Consider the following 16,740-nt stretch of genomic DNA (forward strand, 5'->3'; position numbering starts at 1 on the left):
GTCACCGACCCTACTAGAAAAGGCAGTAAAATATTTAGGGCACTTTTGAACCATGTACATGTGATGTATAGGTGTTTTGTGCTCACTAACACCCTAACAGAAAACCAGAATTTATAAACACAACACTTCTTTTATACCTAAACAAACACCAAACCAAATGTTCCTATTACTAACAGTGTCAAAAATAATATCCTTCAAAAAAAAAAACAAAACCCAACAAAATACTTCATATTAAAGAATATCCTTAATCAAGTAGCAATTTCCCCTCAACGATAATATACCTTGTGATATGCCATGACCATGTTTTAATTTTGCTCCCAGGAACATAAGGATGCTTTTTCCACTAGGAAATTGATTATATAATGTGATACTTTTATGTCAATTATATAAATGGGTTAAAAGAGACAGTCACGGATTGCTCAGCAAATGCCAAAAAGGAATCTGGTACAATTGTTACCTCTACCTAGATTTTAAAAAAATCACAAAACCTCTCATTAAATGCAAAAAAGAAGCACGTTTCCTTTACTTGATAGAGTATTTATCAGGAAACAAAACAAAAATCATATTTAACAAGCTCTAATGGGCTGAAAGCTAATTTACGAGAACCCTTGCAGACTGCTATGGCTGAGTTGTGCCCTCTCAGAAGCCACATGGCAAAGCCCTAACCTCCAATGTAGTGGCATCTGGAAGTGGGCACTTTGGGAGGTGACTAGGTTTACAGGAGATCATGAGGCTAGGGTCCTTGGGATGGGATCTGTGCCCTTACAGGAAGAGATCAGAAGGCGCCCTGTACTCCCTGCCCCTCCTCCCCATACTCCACATGTAACTTCCACTATATGAGGATGTGTGCCCTCACAGGATGTGTGCCCTCACAGGAAGAGACTGACTTTGAAAGTCAGGAGGAGTGACCTTACCAGGAGCCAAATAGGCCTGCACTTTGATCTCAGATTTCCAGTGAAATAACTTTTTGTTTAAACCATCCAGTCTGTGGTATTCCAAGTAACCCAAGTAATTCTAAGACTTAGCTCTTACATTGTAGACATGCATAACTTTGGGATGAAAACAAACACTAAAACAAAACCAAAAAGAGCACGCATAAATTTTGAGGGGGAAAAATGAATACAGGAATAGAAACATAAGCAAGGCAACTTCACTGGTATTTCACAAAAGAAATATATAAATGGTGACTGTCAGACTGATGAAAGGCACTCACCTTGCATCAGTAATGAAAAATTAAAAGGAATACTATCTCTCAGGCTGGAAAAGATGAAACAAGGCTGGAGAAGGCAGGAGGAAACAGACAGCTTGTTCATTGTGTATAGGGCTGGAGTAAGTTCACAGGAGAGCAATCTGATAATGCAGATAAAAACGCAAGTATAACAAAGCCTTTTGTAAAGGAATTTTACTTCTAGAAATGTATTTCACAACCACCTAGCACAGCTATTAAAATCCATGGTAAAAGATGTTCATCACTGTGGTACTATTTTTTTTAATTGAGGTAAAATTCACATAACAAAAAATTAGGTAGCTTTCTATATACTGACAAAAGATGACCGCATTGTATCAACCAAAAAACAAGTGCAGATCAAATATTATTTCATTTCTGCAAAATAAGTTTATGTACACATATTTGTATATTTAAAGTACTGGTTCTCACCCAGAGTTCCTCCCCACCCCTAGTTGGGGAAACTTTTTTTCTGGTAGTCACAATTGGGAGAGTGGTTTTGGCATCTGGTGTCTAGAGATGAAGGATGCTTCTAAAATCCTACAAGGTACAGGACAGCCCTCACAATAAAGAATCACCTGGCCCAAAATATCAGCAGTGCCAAGAGTGAGAAACCTTGTTTTAAAAATAAATATCCAGAAAAATGTCAAATTGTTAATAAAGAATACTTTAAGAGTAGGACTGAGTAATGGGCTAGGAATTACTTCACTGTTTATGCACAGATATCATATCTTATTTCTCTTCAAGAATTATGACTCATTTTTTAACTTAAAAAATAGAAATAAGAAATGAACCAAATAATGTTGTTTATTTCTAATAATAAAAGGAACAAATGCTTAGTGCAAAACATTCAGAAAAGACAGACACAAAGAGATCAGTTATGATCCTTTTATATGAGCTAGAACCCTTAAGCAACAGAATCCAACACAACTAATCTAAAAGGGGAAATCTTCTAATGTTTCATAGAAACTAAGGAGAGTCAAAAGGTTGTTGCTGAGCCTTGAGAACCATCTGGAAACATCTGGAAACAGGAAACTGGAAATCTCTGTACAGAGATTTCCTCTACTTTCCTTGTCAATGCGGTCACATCAAGGATTTTCATGACCACCTCCATCGTAGGTTCAACAACTGCTAGAACTCACAGCACTCAGCTAGTCATGGATTTATTTGTAAAAGGAGACAAAGCAAAGTCAGCAAAGGGAAAAGGTGCATGAGGTGAAGACTGGAGGAAACTGGGCTTAAGCTTCAAGAATCCTCTCTCAATGGAGTCACAGGACACATTAATTCTTCCACCAACGAGCTGTGACAGCCCAGGTGAAATGCTGTCTACCAGTGAAGCTCACTTAAGACTCAGTGTTCAGTCTTTCCTGGGGGGTGGTCATGTGAATGTCCTTTGCCCAGGAGGTACCAAAATTCCAGACTCCCAGAAGGAAAGCAAATACGGTAGACTGTTTAGGCAGAGTGAGCACTTTCACCAGGTTTCAGGATGGTTGGAGTCATCATGAAATCCAAGCTACTAGATATCAGCCAGGGCCAGCTTGCACACAGCCTTTGAAAGGATAACAATCCCAGTCCTGTTATGTTCACTCTTTTCTGCACAGTGTCAAAAACATGACTGCCAACAGTTCTGTATCACAGGGTAATTTTCTCTTAGTTCTATTTCCATAATTCATCAAACGGGGCTGATTGGCCTGACTAAGAATGGGTGTCCTCCCTTGGACCAATCAGCAGGGATTAGGGTGGTGATGGCTACTTCTTTGTCATCCATGTAAATGAAGGTGGGAGAAGTCCCTCCCCATCTTCTGTGCAAACTACCTCGTTGCTATCTCTACACACTTTAATCTGATAGTTTTGTTCAGAAAATCATCTTCATTACTCAAATTTTATCTGGGCATATACACACAACAGAGAACAGGAAAAGGAGCTCTAAGCCATGTTGGCTCATGAGATAAAACCAACTAGAAATATGGATTGCCAAGAGTTCTGTGTTGTGTACTACAACTTGGGAAATAAAGTCTTTCATCTTTATTTTCCAAACAAATTCTGCTGTTGCCTCAGGTTGTAAGACAATGCCTGGTGCCATTTAAAACGTCTTCACAAATCACCATGTTTCATAACTACAGAAGCAGAGACATCAGGAGAAAAAGGACCTCAACAGAGTAGAGACCAATAATGACATTTATTTTCTATTGACAATCTATCCTTATAATGAAGTCAAGAAAAGAACCACTTTAATGACAATAAATAAATCAAAGCATTTAGTTCTTTGAATTTTATATGTAGCCCTCAAGAGACCTGTCTCAAAAAAGAAAACAACAAATAGAGCCCCAAATGGCCTGACATTTCAGACTGCTTGCTATTGGATAAGCATATGTTAGTGCTTGTCTGTGGGAACTCAAGAGACAGAAAAACAGAAGTTGCCAGCAATGTGGGTGTTCTTTCCAGATCCTAAATAAGGTTTGTTTTTGGACAACACAGACTGTTCTTTTCTTGAGCAGAGGAGTATATCATAACTGGCTATAGGTTAAAAACAGGCTTAAAGATGACTATTTGTGTCTTTGTGATAGCACAGCTAGTCTCCCTGCTAGCTGAAATGTTTGCAATAGAAATTCAGAAGCTGGGCCTCCCCTGGTGGTGCAGGGGTTGAGCACTGGGCTGAGAAGATGCCTACAGCCTCTACAGCCTCTGCAGCGCCGGTTTGATCCCCGGCCACCGGCGAGGTTCTCACATGGTGCGACAGACCTCTCCTGCCGTGCCCGCTGCTCCCCTCAGCAGTGTATTTTGTCAGTCTGCCTGCTCTGTTCCCCACTCTGGCTCTGGTGAATTCTCTCACCCTCCCGAGCTTCTGACTATACCCAGCACTTGTATAAATAAATAAATAAATCTTAAAAAAAAGAAAGAAAGAAATTCAGAAGCTGAACACATTCAGATACATTTTCAAGTAAATCTTCTGGTATTTGAACACTTGCTTCTTGCCATCCAAAATGCAAGAATTAAATATGATTTGAGTAACAAGAGATATCTGTAAACATCTTTACCTAAGGAGGAGTCAACTTTTTCTGTAAAGGGTCAAACAGTTAGTAATTTTGGTTTGTAGGTTGTACAGCCAAAAGGTCTCTTTTGCACTACTCAGTTCTGTAGTTGTAACACAAAAGCAGTTATAGTCAATATGTAAATAAAGGGATGTGGCTATGTTCCAATAAAACTGTATTTATAAAAAGTATGGTGGGCAGGATTTGGCTCCCTCAAGCCAAGGTTGGTTAAACAGTGATCTGAACCAAGATTTAAATGTAATGTAACAGGATCAGACCCCTATGCTATTGCTGTTTCAAGTGACAAATGCTTTGATGACAGAAAACGTTTACTTTTGCCATCTTATAAAATAAAGAGGGCCAAGCCAAAATGAGAAATAGCTAAGTGATAGGACTTGCAATTCTTGTGCAGGACACCGTAGGTTCACCAGTAAGGAAAAATGCCATTTTTCTGAAAAAATTTGTTATCAATTTTTTTAGTTCATGTTTTATATATCTTACATCATTGTTCATTTTTTTTTTTTTTTTGCAGTATTTGCTTCCTTTTCTCAGGTGTAGTCCCCATAGAATTTCCACCACCAATTCACCCGTGCACTATCACAATAGTCCCTCGTACTCATCCCACCCTCATCCCTTTGCCTCCCTCTCCCCTGCAACAATAAATGGTGCTGGGAAAACTGGACCACCACATGCAAAAGAATGAAACTAGACCACTACCTCACACCACACACAAAAATCAACTCAAAATGGATAAAAGAACTGAACCTGTTCATATTTTAATTTAAAAAGATGCAGCTCATTTGTTGAAACGGACTTGTCCATTATAACATAAATTTGAAACGACACAGCAGAAATATGAATGGAACCAGGCCTGCTAGCTCCCAAGGCCCATTCTTTATACTGTAATTCTCAGTGTTCTGTTCTTCCACTGGTACCCCTACATTTATTGCAGCACTACTTCCTAGCTAAGAGTAGGAAACAGGCTAAGTGCCCATCAACAGACAATTGGATAAAGAAAATATTATGGTATACATCCACAAAGAAATACTACTCAGTCATGTTAAAAAAAAGAAAAGATGAAATCCTGTCATTTGCAACAATATAAATGGAACTAAAAGGTATTATTCTTAGTGAAATAAGTCAGATGGAGAATGAAAACACTGATTTCACTCATGTGGTACATGTCGAAAACAAGCAAGTGGATGAACTAAATAAAACAAAAATAAACTATTAGATAAGGAGACCAATTAGTGGTTACCACAAGGGAAGGTGGGGAGGGGATGAATGAATTGAGTAAAAGGTGTTAATTGTATGGTAAAGGATAGAACTGGGTTTTCAGTGGTAAACTTAATATAGTATACACATGTTGGCCTTTAGTGATGCACACCTGAAATTTATATAATGCAATGTTACCTCAAATTAAAAAAATGTTTTTTTCCCTCACAAAAGATCTATTTGAATTATTGAATAGAATACACATTATGATTTTTTTCTCTTAGACATATGTTCCCAAGTTATAGGTCATAACATAATGTTATGTATCAAACAAAGAATAAATTTGGGTTATGAATCATAATAACAAACTGATTATCTCAGAAGCCCACCTCACCTCTCAAATAAAAACTAGAGTACCAATACTTTGATTTTTAAAATTTCAATTATTTTATTAAAAATTTTAAATTATTTAAATATGACCCGGCAATTCCACTCCTAGGGATCTACCCAAAGGACACAAAAGCATTGATTCAAAAGATCACCTGTACACCTATGTTTATTGCAGCGCTATTTACAACAAGTAAAGCTTATCTTTTTAAAATGTATACCCCCCCTGGTGGCACAAGAGTTAAGTCTCAGCACTAACACTATGAAGCTATCTGCAGCCACTGCAGCAGAGTTTAATTTCTGGCCAGGGAGCTAACTCACATGGTGCAGCAGACCTCTCCTGTCTCACCCGCTACTCCCCTAAGCAGTGTATTTCACTAGATCCACCTGTTATGCTCCCCACTGTCTCTGGTGAATCCTCTCACACTCCCCACCCCGACCTCTGGCCTACACCCCTAGCTCTTGTGCATAAATACAAATCTTGAAAAAAAATGTATACAACTCAGTAGCTTTCAGTATAGTCACAAGGTTGTGTAAACACCATCACCCCATCTAATTCTAGAACATTTTCATCATCCCAAAAGAAACCCTGTAGCAGTCACTGCCCTACCCTCCTCCCCCAATCCTTGAAACCATTAATCTACTTTCTGTCTCTGTGGATTTGCCTATTCTGGACATTTCATAGAAATGGAATCATATGTGGTCTTTTGCAACTGGCTTCTTTCCCTTAAAAATATGCAAAATAAAAGAATTCTTTTCTGTTAAAATTTATATATTCATTGTTGAAAATGAAAAATGCAGGAAAGCATTAATCAAAGCATAAGTTTTAAGAACATTATAATATTTCATTGTACACATATAAACATAATTTATTTGGTTGCCCTATTGCTAGAAATTCCTATCACTTCAATTCTTTTAAAATAATTCTGAGTAAAACTATAGTGAACTAACTCACTTGTAATTATATCTCTATAGGCATTTATGATTATTTCCTTGAAATAAATACCTAGAAATACAATTTTTGTGTTCAAGGGCATACTCTTTGAGAGTCTTGCTAAATTTTCCTCCTCAGAGGTGTTATTCTACACTCTCACCAATGGTGTGGTAGGATTCTCATTCTGACCATGCCATCATTTAAAAAAAAGTTCCAAGATGGTGAGCAAAGAAATGATATCTCATTCTTTCTTTTGTACTTCTTTGATTAAAACCTTTTTTAGGGCCTCCCCTGGTGGCGCAGTGGTTGAGTGCTGGGCTGAGAAGCGGCCCACAGCCTCTGCAGCGCCTGTTTGATCCCTGGCTGCTGGCGAGAGTCCCACATGAAGTGACAGACCTCTCCTGTTGCACCCGCTGCTTCCCTCAGCAGTGTATTTTGTCGGTCTGCCTGTTCTGTTCCCCGCTCTGGCTCTGGTGAATTCTCTCACCCTCCCACACTTCTGACTGTACCAAGTGCTTTTATAAATAATAAATCTTTAAAAAAAATGGTTTAAAAAAAACTTAATATATATATTTTTATATTTTATTTTATATAATTCTTACGTAATTTTTCATTTTTGCACAATACAACTTTTAACACTAAAATTAAAAAAACAGTATTTTTGGTTATTTATAATGCATACCAGTAATTAAAATAATATTTTGATTTATAAGGAGTTCAGTGTATTGAGCTCAAGAATCTACAGTCACAGGTGGTTGCCTAAGCCCGTGCTACAGAGATATTCAGATTCTGGGGAGGCAGGGTGAGCCCTTTAATTCCCTTGGAGACAGCCAGGAACCAAGGAAACACAAGTGCGAAGGTCTATACGACTTTCAGTGTGACCACTCTCCAGCAGGGAAACAAGTGAACTTACTGTTGCTCTTTTTCATCGTTGAATCCGTCTCCCCAGCACTGCTGAAGCCTGAGTCCTATCTTCCCATGAAATGAACCCACAATCCCATTGTTTTTCTCTCCAGTCTCATCCAACCCACACAGTACGTGGCCCACCCACCATCACAGACATGCAGGCCTGCTGCTATCCTTCCAACACATCAGGCTCCTTTCTGCCCCAACCCTTTGCACCAACAGTTCCAGCTGCCTGGGATTTTCCACCCTGTCTCCACAGGGCTGGCTCTTCCTGTCATTCCGTTATGAGTGTGTACCTCATCTCCCCAGTCAGGGCTTCCGACGCAGGATGACCCCATCACTACAGTGCTACCTGGTCTGCAAGGCCCAGGGTCTTATCCTCCCCTTACTCCTTCTCTTTTCTCTTTCTTATCTCTCCACTTTATTGTATGCCAAGTACTCTGACCTTAGCCTAGTGGAGGTTGGAGGGCACTGGGACAGGGAAAGACACAACAATGCAGCATCACACTTGTCACTGTCAACGTCAGAACTGCAGAATGCCCCCATGGCATTTTCTGGATGCTGATAGGGCCTGGGCATGATAAAGCTTTAGTGGTAGAAAGTCCTGCTTTTCCTGCTGGCTATCAGCCAGAACCTTGCTCAGTTCCTTTTCATATGTCTCCTCCATCTTCAAACCTATGTTTCAGAGTCTTCCGTTTCAGAGAAAACTCCTGACTTTTAAAGGGCTCCCTTTGGCCAGATACAGGGAGGAGATTATATAAATTCTGCCTATCACATCCACTATCTTGGTTTTGTGCCTCTCCAGAACCCATACTCAAACATGGAAACTAAAAGCAGATAAGGAAAGGAGAGGTTGGGGTTCCATAGGTCAGGTCTACCCTTGGCTTGGGATATAGCCAATTGGCACGACAAAACCAAGCTTGGGGCTGAGAGGAATTTTCCAAGCCTTCTTGGAAGTCTGATTTTTTTTTTTTAAATTTACTTATTTATTTATATAAGACCCGGGGTACAGACCAGATGCATGGGAGGGTGAGAGGACTCACCAGAGACAGTGGGGAACAGAACAGGCAGACTGACAAAATACACTGCTGAGGGGAGCAGTGGGCAAGACAGGAGAGGTCTGCCGTGCCATGTGGGACCCTCGCCAGCTGGTGAGGATCAAACCAGCGCTGCAGAGGCTGTGGACAGCTCTACAGTGCTGTGCTCAACCGCCTGAGCCACCAGGGGAGGCCCAAGGAAGTCTGATTTTTTTCCAAAAAAGATTCAAGGAGATTCGAGTTGAGCAGAATGTCTGGAAGGGTCTCCTCTTCAATGAGGGCCTCATTATATGAGTGTTTGCTTGGTTTCTAATACTCGATCTCAATCCTGAGGCCATGTCAGAAAGCTGAATCTGGGCTAGACATGAGGGTCTGACTGTTACTATCACTTTTCAAATGTTATTATGATCACCTTGTGCAACTTAAATTCCAATTGGAGAGTTTGACTGAACAAAGGGTCAAGAAAAAAGACAAAGCTTACAGGCAGATCACAGATCTGAGGCATACAGCAGGGAAAGGGGAGAGAGAGAGAAAGGTCAAAACAGGGGAGGGAAGACCACAAGGGACTATGGTGACGGGCCATGGATGATATATGGTGGTGGAAAATTAGGGGAACTACACATGAGGGAAGAAATAAAATTTTGTACAAAAATGAACAACAAAGTTATAGTTGCTGAAATGATGACCTCCTCATTCTGACAGTCCATATTTATTGTTTGGTGTGAGATAAACTTTGATGAAAACACAAAAGTCCTCACCTTCCGGTGAAGTGAGCCATCATTTAATTGTCACCTCCCTGACTTCTGTATTAAAATTATATCCACATTCCAGCACTCCTAACCTTCCTTTCCTGCTCATTACCACCTTCTAATATAGTAGAGTTTACATTTTGACTTTAATTAATTGTGACTCCCCATGAGAATAAAAGTTCCAGGAGAGCAGAAATTACTCCTGCTACATTCACTGCTGATTTTCCAATACCCAAAATGTTGCCCAGCTCTGAATAGACAGAGACCCCTCAAGTCACTTAATATATCAAGTCATTGATTTAACATATGGAGAGCTTGACTAAACAAAGGGTCAGAAAAAGACAAAGTTTGCAGGCAGACCACAGATCTGAGGTATACAGCAGGGGAACAGGAGGGAGAGGGGTCAAAACAGGGGTGGGAGGGGAAGAGCACAAGGGACTATGGTGATGAGTCACGGGTTATGGTGGTGAGAGAATTAGGGGGACTACACATGAGAGGAGAAATCAAATGTACAAAAATGAACAACAATGTAAGAAAATAATAATATATAAAGAGTGTGACATAACCTACATGCTATACTTTGGTAGAGTAAAATATAAGTTACTTTTAGTCGAAATGACAAAGGAAGTTGGTTTTCAAAAAGACTGAACAGTCTGAATTTTCTACAATTTATTTTTGGCTTCCTAAGTCAGAGAGAAGAATCTTTAGAAGGCTTATGAGACATCTAGACAAATAGATCTACACAGAGAATGTTTTGTGAAGAGTAAATAAAATCAGACACATCTGATTTATTTTTCTCTCTAAATTTACAGATTAAATTAACAATGAATGAAAAATACTCTCCAGGCAAAATGAGTTTTGGGTTTCATCAAACGTGAAATGCTTTGAAAACTAGTTCAAGATGTTCACAAAACAAAGCAAGAAAAAAAAATCACTACAGCAGGAAATAATTTACTCTTATGACTGGAAATATCTCATTGTATAATTTCCCCTGCAATACAATTATGACAGCATTACATGTTAAAGGGCCAATTCCTTCTGAAAATTTTAGTTGCCTGTTCATTTCCATCCAGCTCTTCTCTAATCCACTTACATAAGGTGGAGGAAATGACAGTGCAGGCAACTGCATGTGTTTCAGTCACAGCCGAGATCGTCTTCCTAGCCGATACTCCTTTGTCTTCAATTTTCTGTTACCATTCCTATTTCCTATTTCCTTTCTTCTAATAAGCCTTCTCTCCCTGAATTACTCTTTTCCATTTCCTGGGCAGCATTACCGTCAAGCTGGACAATGAATGTCATTACTGAAAAGGCCTTCTCTGTGGGATGGTTTCCACCCTTAAAATGGGGCTGAAACATGCCTTGGGTAGAGTCTGACTGTAAGACATTTGGTGATGGTTGTTTACAAAGGGAATCCCAGGTGTGCTTCTTCTTACTATCTGGGGGAGCACTTGGTCTAGGCCCTGTTTTCTTGTTACTCCCATCTTTTTCTATCATTGTCACACTCAAAAGCTTGAGTGTGGTGGTGACAGCATGTCCAAAGATTTTAGTAAAATGGGGTTGAGGTATGGGAAAGCTGGACCTGAGTGAGAAGAATGGAGTAGGAGTTGCCAGTTTTGAAGAAGGTGTCTATTTAAGGGGAAAGGTAAAGCAATAAGACTTCCAGAAGAAAACACAGGAAGATATTTTCATGGACTTGGAATTGAAGATTTCTTAAACAGGATACAAAAAGCACTAACCACTACAGAAAAGATTGATATATCAGACTTAATTAAAATTAAGAACTTTTTCAACAAAAGTGAAAATTCAAGTCACAGTGGAGAAGACATTAATAATATATATATTTGACAAAGGGCTTAGATCCAGAACAGATAAATAACTCCTGAAATTAATAAGGACAAGAAATAAAACCTGATATTAAAGATGGACAAAAGATCCAAAGAGTTGCATCCCCAAAGAAGCTATTCAATGGCCCAATTGGCCAGCAGGGAAATGCACAGCACCACCACAATAAGATACCACCATGTACTTATCCAAATACCCACTCAAAAGACTGACAACACCAAATACTGGTGAGAATGTAGAGAACTAGATCATTTGTAAATTGCTGGTAGGAGGTAAATTATATAACAGCTTCAGAAATCTGTTTGGCACTGTCTACTGTACTTGAATATATGCATACTCTAAAGCCCGGTGTTGCTACTTCTACATATCCAGCAGGATATGTAGGAATGAGCAGATACATGCTCTAATACCAGCACTATTTATAACAGCCCCTGTTCATCAATAACAGAATAAATAAATAATGGTATGAGCATGCAATGGGTTATCAAACAATTTTAAAAATAAGCAAACATACATATATAGATATATGTAAAAAAATGGATAAAGTTTAATAACTTTATTGTATGAAAAAAGTCAGATGCAAAAAAAAAAAAAAAGAAAAGAAAAAAGTCAGATGCAAATACTAAAGAGTTTTAAGATTCCATTCATACAGAGCTCAAATGCAAGCAAAACTAACAGCACTTAGGGACGCATACCTCTGTAGAAAATTATAAGGAACAGATTAAGGACAATATTTATCTTAGGGAGTAGTGACGGATTATGACTACAAAGTCATATGAAAGGTTTGGGGGAACTGTAATGCTGTTTCTGGAGATGAGTAGTGATGCCTGGGTTTTACTTCATAACAAGTCATGAAACTGTAATTTACGTTTGGTGGATTTTATCGCTGGGTATGATATTTCATAATGAAAAAGCTTACTTATATCAGGTATTAATTACTTCCTTGTCCAGTCCTCACAGAAAACAAATATTGTCCTGGTAAACTGAAACTCTTAAACTAAATGCAAATGAAACAAAGTAATAGAAAACATCTGAGGGCCCACTTATGTGAATTAGGAAAAGGCACCTGCTTTGGGAGGATGATTTAGCAAAAGCTGACTCCTTGGGGTGAAGAAGCCTGCTGAGTGCACTGCTTAGGGAGTTTGTCTCCTCTGAGCAAAGAAAAAGGTATCCCCCACACCCAGCAGGAGCAGGACATACAGCACTGCATTTAGGTCCCTGGTTTGTTGGATGGAATACAGGCTGATTTTCTGTCCCATTTGCCCCTTTGAGTACATTTGTGCAGAGCACATATAGCCAGTCCTACCTGGCTATATGTGAGCAGCCCTGCTGAGAATAGAAAGATGACAATTATTAAGCATATTGGCACTTCCAAGCACATGCACATGTGGATGTGTGCACACTTGCTGGCACAGGACGACTGCCATCTGGTGCTGGTTGGAAGTCAGCGAACATTGTCCCTTACCGCATATCCTTCTGTCTTCTTCTGGCACCATTTCAGTAGAGCGTTGCGCTTGGAGCCACCATATTCCCGGGCCAAGGCTGCCAGAGGGTCTCTTCTTTCCACACTAGTTAGAAAAAAGAGCACACATTAAAGAGAAGGTGTTAGTTTACAGAATCCTAAAATATATGAGAAATAAATGCCTAATTAGAAAAGCAAAAGTCTAGCTACATCGAGGGAGATGCTTAAACAACCAAATCAGCCATACTAATAATACATTTTTTTAAAGACTTTTTTTTTTAAGATTTATTTTTATTTATTTATACAAGCACTGGGTACAGTGAGAAGCACGGGAGGGTGAGAGAATTCACCAGAGTCAGAGCGGGGAGCAGAGCAGGCAGACTGATGAAACACACTGCTGAGGGGAGCAGCGGGCGGCAGGAGAGGCCTGCGCGACATGTGGGACCCTCCTCCGGGTGGCCGGGGAGCAGCTGGGGATCGAACCGGCGCTGCAGGCAGCTTCGCAACCCAGTGCTCAACCGCTGCGCCACCAGGGAGGCCCCACTAATAATACATTTTTATTATGGTAAGAAAGAAAAATTAAATTGTGCTTCTTGGCTATCAGAAGTCTAGGGAGAACTTTGTTTTGTTTGCTTTTAAAAAGCTATCCATTGCAATGTCCATCTAGCCTTTTATTCGTTTACCTAATTAAGCACCTTATCAGTTGAATTAAAGATATCTATAGAAAAAATACTCTACACGTTTCAGGGTTGCACCTACATCTAAACAATATATAAGAGATAGATAAGACGAGCATTTTAAAATATTAGATTGGCTGCTTATAGGAGATGGTGGCAGCAGAGATGAAGGGTGATGTGATACCTTAGTTTGCTTTGGGGCTTCAACCCCCCTGTGGAGGCGCTCAGCAGCCTAGTGCTCCCGAAGCCCAGAGAAGGGGGTCTGCTCAGTGACTCAAGCGAAGGACTCTTACGGAGATAAGGGTCTGGTTTCAGGTCCTCGGTCCTTCCCTTTAGAAGATCTGTATGAACAACAACAAAATCACTAATTTCTGACAAAGAGAATTGGTCATGCGCTTTCTTCTCAAGTACAACACAGTTTCATTTTATTCTGAAGAACACATACGTATACCCACTTTGTTTCTAGATTAATAGAAATGCAGATGGGGGGCCTCCCTGGTGGCACAAGGGTTTAAGACACAACCTATGAAGCTATCAGCAGCCACTGCAGCACAAGTTCAATCCCCAGCCAGGGAGGGGACCCACATGGCCCAGCAGACCTCTCCTGACTCGCCTGCTGCTCCCCTCAGCAGTATATTTCAGTCAGTCTGCCTGTTCTGTTCCCCACTCTGTCTCTGGTGAATCCTCTCACCCTCTACACCTCTGGCCTGTACCCCAGTTCTTGTATGCATAAATAAATCTTTTTTAAAAAATGCAAATAGGAACATGATATTTTCTCAAAAGTATTCTCCAGGCAGGAATGACTATATTATTCAGAGGGACTAATGCCAGATTAGCCCCTTGTTCAAAAATTGTGAATTTCCAAGATGGTGTCAGCAGAGCATGAAACCAAGGCCCCTAAGAGCTTCGTGTACCTGTACCTGTCCACAAGTAAAGTACCTTGTTTTAATTGATGGGCATGTTAGGAAGATACCTATTGTGATTACCTGGTCACAGGGGCAGCAGACAAGCTGGGAAGTAAGGTAACTATTTTACAAAAGAAAATTCATTCCAACCACAGGGCCTGGTTCACTAAAAATAAGTAAAAAGAATTCTTTTAAGGCTCATCTCTGTTGTCTAGCATATGAATCTGAGTCAAACCAAGTATGCAACAGGTTGAATTCTCCAGATGATATTTCTTAAAGGACCACAAAAGCAGAAAATTTCTGAGCTTGTTTAGGTAATGTTCACACAGGAAACAGGCGCTCTAAGAATTAAGTGACTTGCTTGATGCCACTCAACAGGCCGGTGAGCAGGCCTAGCCCACAGCCACCCCGCCTCGTACGACACCAGTAAACAGTCATGGCAGAAAACAACACTTGTACTACTTATAGCTACCAATTATGGGTAGTAAGGTTAGGAGTGAGGCTAATTAGCTCCAAAGAGCAGAGAAAAACAGTGTTTATATCACTGAAGAGAACAACAAAAAAACAGCATATTAATACTGTTTCTGCAGCTTCTGATGATCTCAGCGTTGGCAAAGAAAGTCTGAAAGCAAGCAATTTTCACTGTGTAATCCTTTCTTAGTATGCCATTTCTTAGTAAATAGAATCTCCCCAGGTAGACAGGTGCCTGGTGAGGGCAAAGAGGGTGTTGTCAATGAACTATTTACTTCAGAGCAATAGCCACTGTGGTTCCAACCTCAGTATTTACTTGTCAATTAAAAGAATGGTTTCTCTACACAAAAGGAAATTTTAAAGCTGGAGGAGAAGAGAGAACACAAATATTATGACCAAAAGTTCACTGAGCACAGTTAAAAAACCACAATTAAAAAAAAAAGTTTACCTTGCACATATCAAGTTATTTGCATTGCACACGATGCAACAGGTGGAGAATGAAACTGAGGCCGGTTTTCAATACTCAGTCCTGTTCCCCTTGCCCCATTTCTAGTGAAGAGCACTTGGTTTGCAAAAGGATGATGACTATTTACTGTGCACGTTTATCCTGTCTCTGTTTTCTCTTATTCTTCTGACCTTCGACCACCTACTGGTCTTCAGCTGCCGTTTTCTTCTTCGTGGAAGTCATCATTGTTGCTTACAGTCCTCGATAACCCTTTATTGCATCTTTATGAGGCTGATAATCAGAGCAATTAATTGCCAGCTTCTTTATCAAAAGGCAAAGTGTTAGAAAGAATTGGGACAATTCCTATCCTGGTCCCAGATCTACACAAAATCTTGGTGTGGCCTTTGTAAATCACTTAATTTAAATTAAGGACCTGAATTTCTCATGTGCAAAATGCAGAGAATGGGCCGAGGTGACCTCTAAGTAGTCAATGTCAATGTTTGTCTAAGTCTAAAGGTTTTACTAATTCCATGAAAAGAAAACAAAATTCAGAAGGGAAAAAATAAAGTCATAGGGGAAAGAGAACTTAAAACCACAGGGTGAAATTTATTTCATAGAAACAACAATCTTGAAAATAAACCTGAGCATGTTTGGCAAGGTTCTAAAAGAATATGTATAGCTGGAGTCTCTTTTTTTTTTTTTTTTAATTTTCTAGAGGCATGTCTTATTTATTTATTTATTTATTGTTTGTTTGTTTGTTTGTTTGATACATGCACTGGGTACAGTCAGAAGCGTGGGAGGGTGAGAGAATTCACCAGAGCCAGAGCGGGGAGCAGAGCAGGCAGAAGGACCGAAGTACACTGCCGAGGGGAGCAGCGGGCGGCAGGAGAGGTCTGCGCGCCATGTGGGACCCTCCTCTGGTGGCCGGGGAGCAGCCGGGGATCGAACCGGCTGCAGAGGCTGCAGGCAGCTTCGCAACCCAGCGCTCAACCGCTGCGCCACCGGGGAGGCCCAGCTGGAGTCTCTTTTAATTCACACCATTTTATAGAAATTTTATCTTAGACAAAGATTTTTTTATGTATGTGATCTAGATTTTTGGCATTTTCTACTTCTGAGAGGCAATAGTCAACAATGCATTTAGTGTTCGGTATTTTTTATTTCCTCATAACAGTGGCCACGCAGACATAAACATAAATTTCTAAGGTATATAATCTGGACAACTTAACAGTCTACCAATGTCTTTTTGTTCTGGCATGTGAACTGGTTCAGGAGACAGCAGATAAGATGGTAACAGCAAACCTATCTCTGTATGTCTATGGTGCTCACTCCACCCAGGACTGTGTTCATTCAATCCTTGAAGCAACCACAGAGGTCGCTTTGTTTTTTTTTGTTTTTTAAGATTTATTTATTTATTTATACAAGCACTGGGTACAGTCAGAAGCACGGGAGGGTG

The 16,740-nt window shown here is 40.0% G+C and overlaps 1 protein-coding gene across 14 annotated transcripts in view; it reads right to left on the minus strand.

The window, feature by feature from the left end:
- Positions 1 to 16,740, minus strand: part of SPECC1 (sperm antigen with calponin homology and coiled-coil domains 1) — a 228,951-nt gene that overhangs the window by 31,549 nt on the left and 180,662 nt on the right. For all 14 annotated transcript variants that reach the window (XM_054689431.1, XM_037494121.2, XM_037494123.2 and 11 more), the window contains 2 exons: positions 13,651 to 13,807; positions 12,793 to 12,895 (listed from right to left, as the gene is read on the minus strand). In XM_054689431.1, the coding sequence (XP_054545406.1) occupies positions 12,793 to 12,895; positions 13,651 to 13,807 (260 nt within the window). The remainder of the gene's footprint in view (positions 1 to 12,792; positions 12,896 to 13,650; positions 13,808 to 16,740) is intronic.

This window comes from Talpa occidentalis, unplaced genomic scaffold (genome assembly GCF_014898055.3).
Source record: "Talpa occidentalis isolate TD23 unplaced genomic scaffold, MPIMG_talOcc4v2.1 talOcc4.7, whole genome shotgun sequence".
Taxonomy (NCBI): Eukaryota; Metazoa; Chordata; class Mammalia; order Eulipotyphla; family Talpidae; genus Talpa; species Talpa occidentalis.